The sequence below is a fragment of the Mustela nivalis genome (assembly GCF_964662115.1).
Source record: "Mustela nivalis genome assembly, chromosome: 8".
Lineage (NCBI taxonomy): Eukaryota > Metazoa > Chordata > Mammalia > Carnivora > Mustelidae > Mustela > Mustela nivalis.
Window position 1 is genome coordinate 49,957,055 of NC_139027.1, and position 15,909 is coordinate 49,972,963.

At 37.7% G+C, this 15,909-nt stretch overlaps 1 protein-coding gene across 7 annotated transcripts in view; it reads right to left on the reverse strand.

Annotated features, from left to right (window-relative positions):
* Positions 1 to 15,909, reverse strand: part of ALMS1 (ALMS1 centrosome and basal body associated protein) — a 199,489-nt gene that overhangs the window by 94,257 nt on the left and 89,323 nt on the right. For all 7 annotated transcript variants that reach the window (XM_082743952.1, XM_082743954.1, XM_082743950.1 and 4 more), the window contains one exon: positions 5,339 to 7,179. In XM_082743952.1, the coding sequence (XP_082600078.1) occupies positions 5,339 to 7,179 (1,841 nt within the window). The remainder of the gene's footprint in view (positions 1 to 5,338; positions 7,180 to 15,909) is intronic.

Sequence of the window (15,909 nt, forward strand, 5' to 3'; positions counted from 1 at the left end):
AACTACCCTACCATCTAGCAATTGTATTACTGGGTATTAATCCCCCAAAATATAAAAACAATAATTCAAAGGGATACATGCACCCTGATGTTTATAGTAGCATTATCTACAATAGCCAAATTACGAAAACAGCCTAAGTGTCCATCAATTGATGAATGGATAAAGAACATGTGGTGTATATATACATATAACAGAGTATTACTCAGCATAAAAAGAATGAAATCTTGACATCTGCAACAACATGGATGGAGCTAAGGAGTATTATACTTGTTAGTCAGAGACAAATACCATATGATCTCACTCATGTGGAATTTCAGAAACAAAACAAATAAGCAAAGGGTGGGGGGATGTGAGAGAGGCAAACCAAGAAGCAGACTTTTAACTATAAAGAACAAACTGATGGTTGCCAGCAGGGAGGTGGTTGGAGGCAATGGGTTGGGTACGTTAGGGAAATTGGTAAGTGCACCTGTTGTAATGAGCACCAGGTGTTGTACGGAGGTGCTGAATCACTATTTTGTACACTTGAAACTGGAACTGTACTGTATGTTAACTAACAGGAATTCAAATAAAAATTTTAAAAATGAAATTGGGCAGAGGAATTGAACAGACATTTTTCCAAAGAAGGCACACAAATGGCCAACAGGTACATGAAAAGGTGCTCAACATCACTAGTCATCAGGAAAACACAACCCTCTAGCTCCATGAAAACCATGAGCTATTATTCCCTGACACCTGTTAGAATGGCCATTATCAAAAAGAAAAGTGAAAGGGGCGCCTGGGTGGCTTCATCGGTTAAGCATCTGCCTTCAGCTCAGGTCATGATCCCAGGGTCCTGGGACTGAGCCCCACATAGGGCTCCCTGCTCTATGGCGAGACTCCTTCACCTTCTCCCTCCACCCTTCCCCACAGCTCGTGCTCTCTCTCAAATAAATAAATAAAATCTTAAAAAAAAAAAAAAAGCCAAGAGATAAATGTTGGTGAGGATACACAGTGAAGGTAACCCTTGTGCACTACTGGTTGGTGGGAATGCAACTGATACAGCCACTACAGAAAACAGTATGGAGATTCTTCAAAAACTTAAAAACAGAATTGCCATATGAGCCAGCAATCTCATTTGTGGGTATATATTCAAAGGAAATGAAAACAGGATATTGAAGAGGGATCTACACTCCTACATCATTAATTCATAATAGCCAATCTGTAAACAACCCAAGTGTCCATCAATATATGAAGGGATAAAGATGTGCTATTTATATGTATCTATATATTATATATAGTATTATATTATTCAGCCATTAAAAAGAAGGAAATTCTGCACTTGCAACAACACAAATGGACCTTAAGGGCACTATGCTAAGTGAAAAAGTCAGACAGAGAAAGACAGAAACTGTATGATACATATGTGGAACCCAGAACAGCCAAACTCCTAGAAACAGAGAGTAGAAGAGTAGAAAGGTAGTGATCAGGGACTGGAGGGTGAGAGAAACGGGGAGATTGTGGTCAAAGGATATGAACTTCCAACTAGAAGATGAAGATGTTCTGGAGATCTATGCACAGCATTGTAATGATAGCTAACAATAATATCATACACTTGAAAGTTGTTAAAACAGAAAACCTTAAATGTTTTCACCGCAAAAAGTAAAGGCAATTATGTGACAGGGCAGAGGTATTAGCTAATGTATAGTGGTAATTGTTTTGCAATATATGTGCATCAAATCAACACACTACAAACCTTAGTAAACTTACACAATGTTTTATGTAAATTATGTGTCAAAAAAGCTAGAAAAAAACAAATCCTTTTTTCAAGAAGGGAAAAAGAAATGAAAGGTAAAACAAGGAAGAAAGGAGAGAGGAAGGGAGGGAGGGAGGGAGGGAACAGGAAACAAGAGTTCTTGGGAGAAATGGTTGATGGGGGCGGCAGAGGGGCTAGTGCAGGGTACAATAGCCAACATGAAAATGTTCTCAATAGCTAAAACTGGATTAATTTGAGTAGTATTGCTTACAATCCAAAGAATGAAATAAATGCCCTGGAATCCATACTGATGTACATTAATAAAGTAATAAATAAATGGAGAAGGAACAATAGCTCTTGCTTATAGAAAAATTCAACTTAAGAATGAAAGAAATATAAAAACTCCATTAGAATACCAGAGTAATAATTGCTACAGGCAAGATCCAGTGATGAATGCTAAAATTAGTGATCAAAGTTTAAGCAGAAACAGGATGTTCACACAGTCTACCAGTTTCTCTCTCAAATACCTAGTATTTATACAAAGGAAAAACAGTAACTGCACAGTGGAGAGTCTTGGTAGACACCACTGCAGCCAAGTGATCAAGGTTAACATCACCAGTAATGCATATCAACTTAATGTGCTGCTCCCTAATGAGATGCAATGAAAGTGCTGTGAATAATGTTAAGACTGATGAATCACAGACCTGTACTCCTGAAATAATACATTATATGTTAATAATTAAAAAATAAATCTTAAAAAAAAAAAGCATAATCTCAATATACTCCTCAGACATCAAGTAAAACTAAGTAAAAACTTTCTCCAAAATAAGTAATCACTTCTCTTCAGTGTCAATGTCATAAAAACAAGGTCAGCCACAGAGTGGAGGAAATAAAGTTGACATGACAACTGTAACACAAGGTGGAATCTTGGTGGAATCTTGGGTTGGATCTGAAGCAAAAAATGTTCAATTGTGGAAAAATCAGGTGAAATCCAAACCAAATCAGTTTATATTTTAGGTATAATTTTATATGAAGGATAGTTTCTTAGTTTTGGTTAAATGTTTTATGGTTATGATGTTATGGCAAGATGTTAACATAGAGGAATCTTTGGTAAAGGATATATTGGCACCCTCTAAGATATTCCTCAATGATCTCTGAATCCTGGTATTTACACCCTTGTGTAACCCCGAATCCTTGAGTAAATAGTGATTCATTTCTACTGAAGAGAAAGTGGCAGAAGTGGTGAGATTCACATAGAAAGTTAGGTTGCAAAGACTATGACATTTGTTTTGGGTATCCTTCCTTGTTCTCTCACATGTTCACTCTGAGGAACATCTGGCTGTCATATTTGTGCTGCCTTATGGAAGGAAGGGAATGATGCCTCTGGCCAGTAGCCATGTGAACAAGCCTGGAAGCATATCCTCTCAATCAAGCCTCAATATGGGACTACAGCTGCAGGCAATACCTTGTTTGCAACCCTATAAGAGACCCTGGGCCCAAAGCACCCAGCTAAGCCTCACCCAGATCTCTGACTCATAGAAACTCATATTAATATTGTTTTAAGCTGCTACATTTTAGAGTAATATGTTACACAGCAATAAATAATACAAGAAATCTTCCTATTTTTCTAATACCTCTGTAAACTTAATCTCAAAATTAAGAAGTTTTAAAACAATATACACATACTTACACATTTTATTCATATGTATATACACATATGTATACAGATTAGTGTGTGTGTGTGTGTGTGTGTGTGTGTGTGTGTGGTTTGAATTACTGTTGTTTTTTCTAAAGATTTTATTTATTTGAGGGAGAGAGCACAAGAGGGCGGAGGGTCAGAGAAAGAAGCAGACTCCCTGCTGAGAGGGAAGGCCAATGTGGGGCTCCATCCTGGGACTCTGGGGTCATGACCAAAGCTGAAGGGAGATGCTTAACCAACTAAGCCACCCAGGTACCCTTTGAACTACTATGGACTCTGGAGTGAGACAAACTAGATTCAAATGCCACCGTTTAACACTTAACAATAGTCAAGCACTGGTATTGGGCCAAACATTAAATTTCTCCAAGTATTAAGGATTTTAAAATCCTGATGTTTATATTAAGTATAAAATGATATCCACATCTACTATAACAGATGGCATTTAGTACGTTCTAGACAAATGGCATTATTATTAGTTTATATTTATAGTCACCTATTATTTTCTTCTCATTTGAGGAATTCAACTCTAATTCAGTATTATAATACTGAAAGCAGAGACTGACCCTGTTTTTCAGGCCCAATTCAATCTAAATCACTAAGTTTTAGAGCTATAAGGGGCCTTCCGGCAGCTTTTCAAGCCTTTCCTCCCACCATTATCCACATATGAGTACCAAAGATATTAAATGACTTGTCCAGGAGAATAGCTGATAGAGAAGCTGAAAGCAGGGTTCAAGGTTTGGGGAGACGCTACCATGCAGTGAATGACCTCTTGCTTTAAACAGACTGCACTAGAATGCCTCTTCAAAAACAGCAGTATGTGTGGGGGCACCTGGATGGCTCAGGTGAGCCTGCTTGAGATTTTCTCTCCCTCTCCCCTGACCCTTCCCACCCTCAAAAAATAAATAAATAAATAAATATTTTTAAAAAAAAAAAAAAAAAGGCCAACCCCCCCCCCCCAACCCAGCATTACGTGAGACCATACTGTCTGCTGACAAAGTAGCAATATTAGCATCTTGGTTTCCCAGAGAATAAAAAACCTACCTCATAGGGTTATCATGAGCATTAAATGAGATAACATACAGAAGTCCCTCACTGCCGTGACCACCACACGTGGATGCTGAACAAACCTTTTTTTCCCTTCCTTCTTTACGAGCCCAGGCTCTTCACTACGATATGCTGCTTTCTCAACTATCAGGTAGACCGTGAAACACGCAGGGTAATTCTGTTTAGCTGTATTTTAAAGGATTCAAAATGTAAAACTGAATTAATGATAGTCTTAAAATTAGTCTGAATAGTATAAATGTAATGCATTTAGTCCTGACCTGGGTTTCCTTCCCTATAATACACTGTAAAGTGGGGTATCACATCAAAGAGAACATTATATTGACATGCATTACTGGTGATGTTACCCTTGATAACTTGACTAAAGTGATGTAAGCCAAGATTCTCTGCTGGAAAGTTACTTTTCATTATAAATACTAAATATTTAAGGAGAATCATGAAATGGAAACCAAGAAGGGAGAGAGAGAGAACATGCAGAAACAAGCAAGAGAGTGAGCACATGCACATATCCCAAAGCCTGGTGTTCAGCATATTTCCAATACAATAAACAATTAGTAAATTGTACGATGGGATGATCAAAGACTCTTCCCAAAGTAATGTGATGTTTTGAAACACTCAATGCCAAGTCTTGTCAAAAGCCCTCTGAAATTATAAATACATTACTTTCAGACATTCTCTTTTACCTAGGCATTTATGTCTTGAAAGACTTCTAGAAGAATAGTCAGTTACAACCTCCCCTAAGAAAAACTGTACTGCCTTTCCCCCAAGAACTTACATTTGCTTAAGTATTTAAAACCCTCTATCCCAAATTCCATCAGCTTGCTTGTCATCGCATTGAGACTCACCGATCTGCAGATACCGGAGTCCCTTCTGAACTGGAATATCCTTCCAAATCTGAAATGTTCACTTGTGTTTGCCTTGAAGTTACTATCTGGCTATTCTGAAAAAGTATGGTTTTCAAGTCCTGGGAAATAGTATCACTATCTGGAGGAGGAGACTGTACAACTTGGAAGTCCGGTGAAGATTTAGGTCCTAGAAAACCTAAAGATTGTTGATTCTGTGCTACAGGTTTACCGGTCAATAATTTGGAGGTTGGTTCCAATGATCTTGAAGATATAGTTTGTAGGTCAGAGTTAAACTCACTATTCATCCTTGTTTTAGAAGCAGGATCCAATGAGTGAAAACTTTTATCTAAGGTTCCACTATCCAACTTGGAAGAAGTCTTGGGATAAAGAGTTATACGAACACAAGAAAGTGCCTTTCTATTTGTGGGTGGAGTAGATGCAGATGTTACTAATGTACACTGATTTGGGGCTGACTGGGACACCACATTATTGAATTTGGCTTCAACATTTATCATACTGGAAATGTATGATTTAAACTTATGCTGGTTATTCTTTTCTACTATATAATCCTGACCTTGAGGAAGAGGGGAATGGTATTTTCCCATGTGATCTACATCTGGGGTTTTGCTTTGTTCAAAGAGCTGACGTTGTTCAAGAAAAATGGAAGAAGGAATGTCTGAAGCTATATAATCCTGACTTTGAGGAAAGGGACAGTGGTTTTCTCTCATTTGATGATCTAAATGTGGGGTTTTGCTTTGTTCAAAGAGTTCTCGTTTTTCAAGAAAAATGCGACAAGGAAGGTTTGGAGCTATGTAATCTTGATGTTGAGGAGGGGGAGAATGGTTTCTCACATGGTGATCCGCATGTGAGGCTTTGCTTGGTTCAAAGAGCTCTCGTTGTTCAAGAATAATGTGCGAAGCAATATCTGGAGTTATAGTTACATTCTTCTCTTTTACTCCTAGTGTGGAACTAGGTCTGCTCATTCTAATGAAGGTATGGTTATCAGAAAAATGAACTTCCTTGACATTGCTACCCTTTTCACTGGTACTGGGCTCAGAATCACTGCCTTTAAAATCTGATCTTTCTAAGAGTTCTTCTTCTTGCTGAGAATGTTCAACAGATAGTTTTTGGCTTTGTCTACCACTTTCTGCTAAGATAGTCACAGCTTTATCTGGTGAATGACTAACAATTTTAAATGACGAAGGGGAAGAGGATCTCTGTTCTAGATTTTTGGGAGGATTTTGCTCTTCAGTGAAATGAGAATTAAATACCCCCACAGAGGCTCCAGTACATTGGCTACCTTCAGTAACACCAACCTTAAAAACAGAGGAATCTGAAAAGCATTTAGAATGTCGGTGAGATGAAAAAGTGATGGAAGTAGTTAACTTTTTCAAGGGTTCTGGGGGCAGCATTTGTGATGAAGAATGACAATCCATTTCTTCAGATGGCACAGAAGCAGGTTCTACTAATTCTGAGAGCCAAGGGTCTATCTTTTCATGGAATGGCATTCGAAGATCCTGGCTAATTCTGAAGTCATCAGCTGAAAAGTTTTGAAATGGGGAATGACTTCGTAACTGCAAGGAATTCCAAACTTTGAAATGGGGGTTACTCTGGTCTAGTGATTTGGAAAGGTCGATGTGTCTGGTTCTCCATGATGATGGACTCCGTTGTCCTCTGATCATTTCTGAGGGGTCAGCAGATCTGAAAACACAAGGGTGACTATCCAATTGTGGTTGTTCAGCAGTTAGAGTCCTGAAACATCCTTTTTCATGGCTCTCAATAATAATGTGACTACATACAGCTTCTGGCTTGCATCCTATTCCCCGTGGACTTCGTACACCCTAGAAGATATAAACAAGTTCTTACATTTACTTTTAGTCCGAATACTTATATAAACCAGTTACATAATCCAGGCTAAGATTTGACCACAAAGGTCCTGTTGATCTATTACAATAAAACAGGTAGGAACATAACAAAAAGGACAGTTAACTATAGGATAAAATGGCTCATGATAACTAAGACCACATAGTTCCCCCCCCGAACGGTACATTTACTATTTTTTCTTTTTAAAATTTTTTTAAAATTTCTTTTCAGTGTAACAGAATTCATTGTTTATGCCACACCCAGTGCTCCACGCAACTCATGCCTTCCATAAAACCCACCACCAGGCTCACCCAACCACCCCCCCTCCAAAACCCTCGGATTGATTCTAAGAGTCCACAGTTTCTCATGGTTCATGTCCCTCTCTCATTTCCCCCAACTCCCTTCTCCTCTCATTTTCCCCATGTCCTCCATGTTATTCCTAATGCTCCATAAGCAAGAGAAACCATATGATAATTGAATCTCTCTGCTTAACTTATATCACTTAGCATAATCTCTTCCAGTCCCATCCATGTTCTTAAAAAAAGGTGGGTGTTCATCCTTTCTGATGGAGGCATAATACTCCATAGTATATATGGGCCATATCTTCTTTATCCATTCGTCCATTGAAGGGCACCCTGGTTCCTTCCAAAGCTTGGCAACTGTGTCCATTTCTGCTATGAACATTGGGGTACAGATGGCCCTTCTTTTCACTACATCTGTATCTTTCGGGTAAATACCCAGCAGTACAATTGCAGGGTCATAGGGAAGCTCCATGCTATTTCCCAAAGTGACTGCACCAACTTGCATTCGCACCAACAGTGTAAGAAGGTTCCCCTTTCTCCACATCCTCTACAATACACGTTGTTTCCTGTCTTGCTAATTTTGGCCATTCTAACTGGTGTAAGGTGGTATCTCAATGTGGTTTTGATTTGAATCTCCCTGATGGCTAGTGATGATGAGCATTTTTTCTTGTGTCTATTAGCCATTTCCATGCCTTCTTTGGAGAAATGTCTGTGTATGTAAGACCACATTGCTAATTTCTTCTAAAAATGTTTCACTAGGGGTGCCTGGGTGGCTCAGTGGGTTAAGCCTCTGCTCTCGGCTCCGGTCATGATCTCAAGCCCCACATTGGGCTCTCTGCTCAGCAGGGAGCCTGATTCCCCCTCTCCCTCTGTCTGCCTCTCGGCTTACTTGTGATCTCTGTGTCAAATAAATAAAATCTTAAAATTTTTTTTCAAAAATGTTTCACTAAACTAACAAAAGTAAAGACTACTTTGGTCCCTCAGTATTCTCAGCTATTTGCTTTTAGTAACAGAGGTCCCTTACCCCAACTTTTGCTGGTCACATGGCCACAAAACTGGATACCTTTCCAGGTTCCTTTACCTAGGTATGACCGTTATGACTAAGTTTAGGCCAATGGTATATAAGCAAAAGCAGTAAGTATAAATTCTGCCTCCTGTCCTTAGAAAATCAAATTCTTGACCTCGATGTTCCCCTACTATCACCATCACTATTATCAGCATTACTCTTGCCAGCTGAAAATGGTAATATCTAGAACAATCTCAGAAGCCAAGTGTGCAAATGGCTTAGCTGCCAAGTCTGCTTGGGTCTTTGGATACCTTTAAGGAACAGAGCTCCTCTTCCTATCCTAGACTACTATAAAAAAGGAAAATAAAATACCATATGTGAGCCATTGCATTTGGGGGTCTCTTTGTTACAGAAGCTTGGTCTATACCCTAATATTATACTAATAAAAATAAGGAAAGGAGGGGCATCTGGGTGGCTCAGTTGGTTAAGCAACTGCCTTTGGCTCAGGTCATGATCCTGGGGTCTCAGGATCAAGTCCCGCATCGGGCTCCCAGCTCCATGGGGAGTCTGCTTCTCCCTCTGACCTTCTCCCCTTCCATGCTCTCTCTCGTTGTCTCTCTTTCTCAAATAAATAAAGTCTTTAAAAAAAAAAAAAGAATAAGTAAAGGACTATTCCTAAAAATAGGAAAAAGAATGAGTACTTCTTTCTGGGGTACTGGATCAGAAGCTAAGCTACAATAAAGATAAAACTTCTTTGAGATTTCTGTCTTACCTATGAAGTCATTACCTGGCATCCTATGTGATGGTAACAGCCACATTTGATTTCAAATAAAAATACCTAAAATTATGCTGTCACTTCTGATGTAATGGAGTAGTTGTACCTTCTCCTATTTGTCTGATAAGTGTAACTAAAAGTCCTAGACATTATATATAAAAAAACATAAGAATTATCTGAAAGATGGAGAGAAGGCAGGTGTGCTAGGGATTCTGGGACCAGAGGAAGGACATGGTAGTGAAATCCCTGGGTTTTCTTGGTAACTCATATATTCCGGATTTAGGAGCTAAAGAGGCCAGCAACACAGGAAAAAAGGGGCATAGACAAAGTCTCTAATAAAAACCCACCCTCATTAGCTTAAAAAAAACAAAACAATACAAACAAAACAGTAAAAGCAAAGTCTAACAAGACAGAAAACTTTTAGACCATAACTGCTCTATTCCAGCCAAACACCACGATGGGGGGGGGGGGGGACACCTGTTTTTCTCATATCAGAAAAGGCTAAATGAGGAGCCTAAACCTCTATCCTTGCTAAATGACAAGACACCCCAACATCTAAGCCAAGGTATTAGAGAAGGCCAAGCAGGGGCCCAGGACCTATTTTTAACCCATGATGTCTGGTAAGGAGCTACCCCTTCCTGTGTGGAGACCACACAGGGTAACTGGACTTTTCCTTACAGCAGCAATGATGGGTCCCTCTCTCTCCCAGCTATAGGCTGGAAGAAAATTTTCCAAGCCTTATATCCAATAAAGACCTGTATCTAACACACATAAGGACGTTGAAACCTTAATAGCTTTAAAAAAAAAAAAAGACAACCCAATCAGAAAAATGAATAAAACCCCAGCATTTCTCTTACTAGAACAGAGATGGGGCATAGGGGTGTAACAATGTGTTCAATACCATTTACATTAAGGAAATGCAAATTAAAACTATGACTGCTTTTGCACAGCGAAGGAAACAGTTGACAAAATCAAGAGACAACCAACAGAATAGAAGAAGATATTTTCAAATGACATATCAGATAAAAAACTAGTACCCAAAATCTATAAAGAACTTATCAAACTGAAAGAAATAATTCAGGCAAGAAATGGGCAGAAGACATGAACAGACATTTCTCCAAAGAAGACATACAAATGGCCAACATGAAAAAATGTTCAACATCACTAGGCATCAGGAAAATACAAATCAAAAACACAATGAGTTATCACTTCACACCAGTCAGAATGGCTAAAATTAACAAGTCAGAAAATGACAGATGTTGGTGAAGATGCAGAGACACACCAGAATATTAGTCAGCCATCAAGAAAATGATATCTTAAAAAAAATTTTTTTTTAAAAGGAAAGAAAGAAATCTTGGGGCACCTGGGTTGCTCAGTGGGTTAAAGCCTCTGCTTTCAGCTCAGGTCATGGTCCCAGTGTCCTGGGATGGAGCCCTGGATCGGACTCTCTGCTCAGCAGGGAGCCTGCTTCCCTCTCTCTCTGCCTGCCTCTCTGCCTACTTGTGATCCTGTCTGTCAAATAAATAAAATCTTAAAAAAAAAAAAAATAATAGAAATCTTGTCATTTGCAACAATGTGGATGGAACTAGAGGATATGCTAAGCAAAATAAGTCAATAACAGAAAGATAATTATCATATGATCTTACTCATTTGTGGAATTTAAGAAACAAAACAGAGGATCATAGAAAAAGAGAGGAAAAAAATAAAACAAGATGAAACCAGAGATGGACACAAACCATATGAGACTCATAATCATAGAAAACACTGGAAGAGGGTAGGGATGGAGGGATGGGGTAACTGAGTGATGGACATCAAGGAGGGCATGTGATGTAATGAACACTGGGTGTTATATAAGACTGATGAATCACTGACCTCTACCTCTGAAACCATAAGGTAGCCTTAAATGTTAATTGAATTTAAATATGAAATAAAATAATTTTTAAAAACTCATCTACTGAGATGACCATATGGTTTTTATCCTTTTGCATGTTAATGTAATGTATCATGTTGATTTATTTGCAAATATTTAACCACACTCGCATCCTAGGAATAAATCCCACTTAATCATGGTGAATAATTATATTTAATGTATTATTAGATTGAGGTTGCTAATATTTTGTCAAAGATTTCTGCATCTATGTTCATAAGACATACTGGCCCACAGTACTATTTTTCTGTAATGTCTTTATACAATTTTCGTATCACGGTAATGTGGCATTATGGAATGAATCTTAAAGTTTCCTTCTTCTATTTTCTGGAATGGTTTGAGAATAGGTATTAACTCTTCTTTAAATGACTGGTAGAATTAACCTGTGAATCCACCAGGTCCTGGACTTTTGTTTGTTGGGAGTTTATTACTGATTCAATTTCATTGCTAGTAATTGGTCTGTTCAAATTTTCTGTTTTTTTTCCTGAGTCAGTTTTGGAAGGTGATATGTTTCTTAGGAATTTATCCATTTCTTCTAGGTTGCCCAATTTGTTGGCATATAGTTTTTAATAATATTCTTATAATTCTTTGCATTTCTGTGGTATTGGTTGTTATTTCTCCTCCTTCATTTCTGATATTATTTATTTCTGATTTTATTATTTATTGAATCCTCTCTTCTTTTTTTGGTAAGTCTTACTAAAGGATTATCAAGTTTGTTAATCTTTTCAAAGAACTATTTCCTGGTTTCATTGATCAGGTCTATTGTTTCTTAAATCTCTATTTCATTTACTTCTGCTCTAATTTTTATTATTTCCTTCATTCCACTGGCTCTGGACTTTGTTCTTTTTCTAGATCCTTTAGGTGTAAGGTTAGATTCTTTGAGATTTTTCTTGCTTCTTGAAGTAGGCCTGTACTACTATAATCTACCCTCTGAGAACTGTTTTAGCTGTATCCCAAAGATTCTGAATCACTGTGTTTTCATTTTCATTTGTCTCCGTGTATTCTCTGATTTCCTCTTTGATTTCTTGGTTGAACCATTCATTGTTTGTAGCATTATTATATTAAAAAGAGAAAGAATAAAACCATAAGATCATCCCAATAAATGCACAAAAAGCATCTGATAAAATACAACATCCATTCATGATAAAAACCCTCAACAAAGTAGGTTTAGAGAGAACATACCTCAACATTATAAAGGCCACATATGAAAATCCCACAGCTAACATACTCAATGGTGAGAAACTGAGAGCAGGAAAATTTTCCCCTAGGGTCAGGAACAAGATCAGGATATCCAGTTTCACCAGTTTAATTCAACATAGATACTGGAAGTCCTAGCTACAGCAGCAAGACAAGAAAAAGTAAAATCTTCACTATTTGTAGATGACATAATACTGTATAAAGAAAATCCTAATGACTCCACCAAAAAATCTCTAGTAAGAACTGAAAAATTAATTCAGTAAAGTAGGACACAAAATTAATACACAGAAATCTGATGCATTTCTATATGCTAATAATGAAGTAGCAGAAAGGGATATTAAGAAAATAATCCTATTTACAAACGAACCAATAATAATAAAAGTCCTAGGATTAAAATTAACCAAGGAGGCTTAAGACCTAACTGAAAGCTGTAAAAAACACCTAAAGAAACTGAAGATGACACAAATGAAAAATGAAAATATATTCCATGTTTATGGACTGGAGGAAACAATATTATTAAATGATACCAAATGGTTGAAGACTAGATGATTTCCCCTCGGACAAGAATAAGTCAAGTATGTCCATTCTTCCTCCTATCTTCAACATCATACTGTATGTCCTCCCCAGGACAATCTGGATAGAAATTAAAGAAATCCAGATTGGAAAGGAAGAAGTAAAATTGTATTTGCAAATGACAAGATCTTCATATAAAAAATTCCAAGGAAACCACACAAAACCAACCAGATTGTAAGAAACAAGCTCAGGAAAGTTGCAGGATTCAAGCTCAATATACAAAACTCAACTGTACTTTTACAGCAAACAATCCAAAAATGAAACTTAAAAAAACAATTCTATTTACAATAGCACAAAAAATAAAATACCTAAGAACATATTTACCAAAATAAATATAAAACTAGCACACTATAGAACACTGTTGAAAAAACATTATGGCAATCAAACAAATGGAAAACTGACCCAATGTATTTAAAGATAATACTGCTAAATAGCAATACTCCCCATATTGATTTATTGGTTCAAGGCAATTCCTATCAAAAATCCCACCTGGCGACTGGAAGAGATTATGCTGAGTGAAATAAGTCAAGCAGATAGAGTCAATTATCATATGGTTTCACTTATTTGTGGAGCATAACAAATAGCATGGAGGACAAGGGGAGTTAGAGAGGAGAGGGCAGTTGGGAGAAACTGGAAGGGGAGGTGAATCATGAGAGACTATGGACTCTGAAAAACAATCTGAGCAGTTTGAAGTGGCAGGGGGGGTGGGAGGTTGGGGTACCAGGTGGTGGGTATTATAGAGGGCACGAATTGCATGGAGCACTGGGTGTGGTGAAAAAAATAATGAATACTGCTATGCTGGGAAAAAAAAAAAAATCCCACCTGGCTGCTGCTGCTTCTTTTTTTTTTCAAAAATCTGACAAACATATCCTAAAATTCATGTAGAAATTCAAGGGATCCATAGTAGACAAACCAACCCTAAAAAAGGATGGACAAAGTTGGAGGACTCACTTTCTGATATCAAAACTTACTAAACAGGTAATCTAAACAGGGTAATACTGGCACAGGATAAATATACAGATCAAGGGAACAGAACTGATGGTCCATAAATAAACACTAACATTTATGGTGACTTGATTTTCAATGAAGGAGCCAAGAAAATTCATGGGAAAACAACAGTCTTTTCAATGCTAGGACAACTGATTATTCATGTGTAAAGAATGAATTTGCAATCCATACATAAAAATTACCTCTATGGGTATAGGCAGCACAAGTATATGAACCTGTATAATATATACAATTGCATATATGTGACAGTTCCATAAAAACTTAAAAATAGAATGACCCTAGCAATTCCACTTTTGGGCCTGTACCTCCAAAAAAACTAAAAAGTAGGGTCTCAAGGAGTTATCTCTACACTCATGTTCATAGCAGCACTATTCACAAATAATCAAAAGATGAAAGCAACTCAAGTGTCCACTGATGAATGAATAGATGAATGAAATGTAGAATATACATACAATGGAAAATTAGCCTTAAAAAGGAAAGAAACTGACACGTGCTACAACATGGATAAAACTTGAGGACATAATGCTAAGCAAAGTAAGATAGTAACAAAAAAATACTGTTATGATCACACTTTATGAGACACTTAAAGGAGTAAAATTCATAGACAAAGAAATTAGAATGGTGGTTGTCAGTGGTTGGGGAAAAAAGGAAATGAGAAGTTATGGTTTAATGGATATAATTTTAGTTTTCTTAGAAGAGTTCTGGAGATCAATTGTACAACAGTGTGAATATTGTTAGCACAACTGAATTGCATACTTAAAGTAGTTAAGATGGGGGCACTTGGGTGGCACAGTCAATTAAGTATCTGCCTTTGGCTCAGGTCATGGCCCTAGGGTCCTGGGATCAAGCCCTGAACTGGGCTTCCTACTCAACAGAGAGTCTACTTCTCCCTCTTCCTCTACCCTTCCCCTTGCTTGTGCTCATTCTCTCTCTCTCTCAAATAAATAAAATCTTTTTTTTTTTTTTAAGAAATATGTATTTCCTGGGGCATCTGGGTGGCTCAGTGGGTTAAAGCCTCTGCCTTCGGCTCAGGTCATGATCCCAGGGTTCTGGGATCGAGCCCCGCATCGGGCTCTCTGCTCTGCGGGGAGCCTGCTTCCTCTCCCCTCTCTCTGCCTGCCTCTCTGCCTACTTGTGATCTCTGTCAAGTAAATAAATAAAAATCTTAAAAAAATATATATGTATTTCCTTTATAATGAAAAAGAACTAAATGTATAAAAGGAAGGCACCATGAGCCCTCCCTCTCTGTTGGCTGGGATTTGGTCATCTAATTTATTTCTATTGGCTGAGAGGGCTCATTTACAGGTAACTTGATTTTGCATTTCTCAAACTTCTCTTCAAATGTTCTCCAAAAGATCAGGAGAACTGGAGATGTTATACAGGGAATTAGGGGGTTTCACGGAGGAGGTGCAAGAGGAGGATGCATGTGCATTTAAAACTTAGAACTGAGAGAAATTAGAACTTGAGGGTGACAGGCAGGATGGGAAAGGAAGCAGCTGCCCTGACTTTACATTCTTAGTAGAAATACTGAAAACAACTCTTGGGCCATACTCGTACTCATATATTTATTCAAAAATATTTATTGAGCACCTAACTAGAAACAGAGAATGGAAAAGATACAGGCACTGCCCTCCAAGGGGGACATAAACAGGGAGAGAGAAACAGGCTGGGCACACGGTGCTGGTCGCCATGATGACGCTGAACAGGAGAGTCAAAGAAATAAAAGCTTTAAAAAAAAGTTAAGATGGTAAACTTTATGTTATGCGTATTTTACAGAATTTTCAAAGATAAATTTTTTATTGCCTTAAAAAGGAATCACAGACCTAAATATAAAAACAAAAACCAAATATCTTTCAAAAAAGATAAACCTTTGTAATTCTGAGTTATGCCATGATTTCTTACTATAACACCAAAAGCATA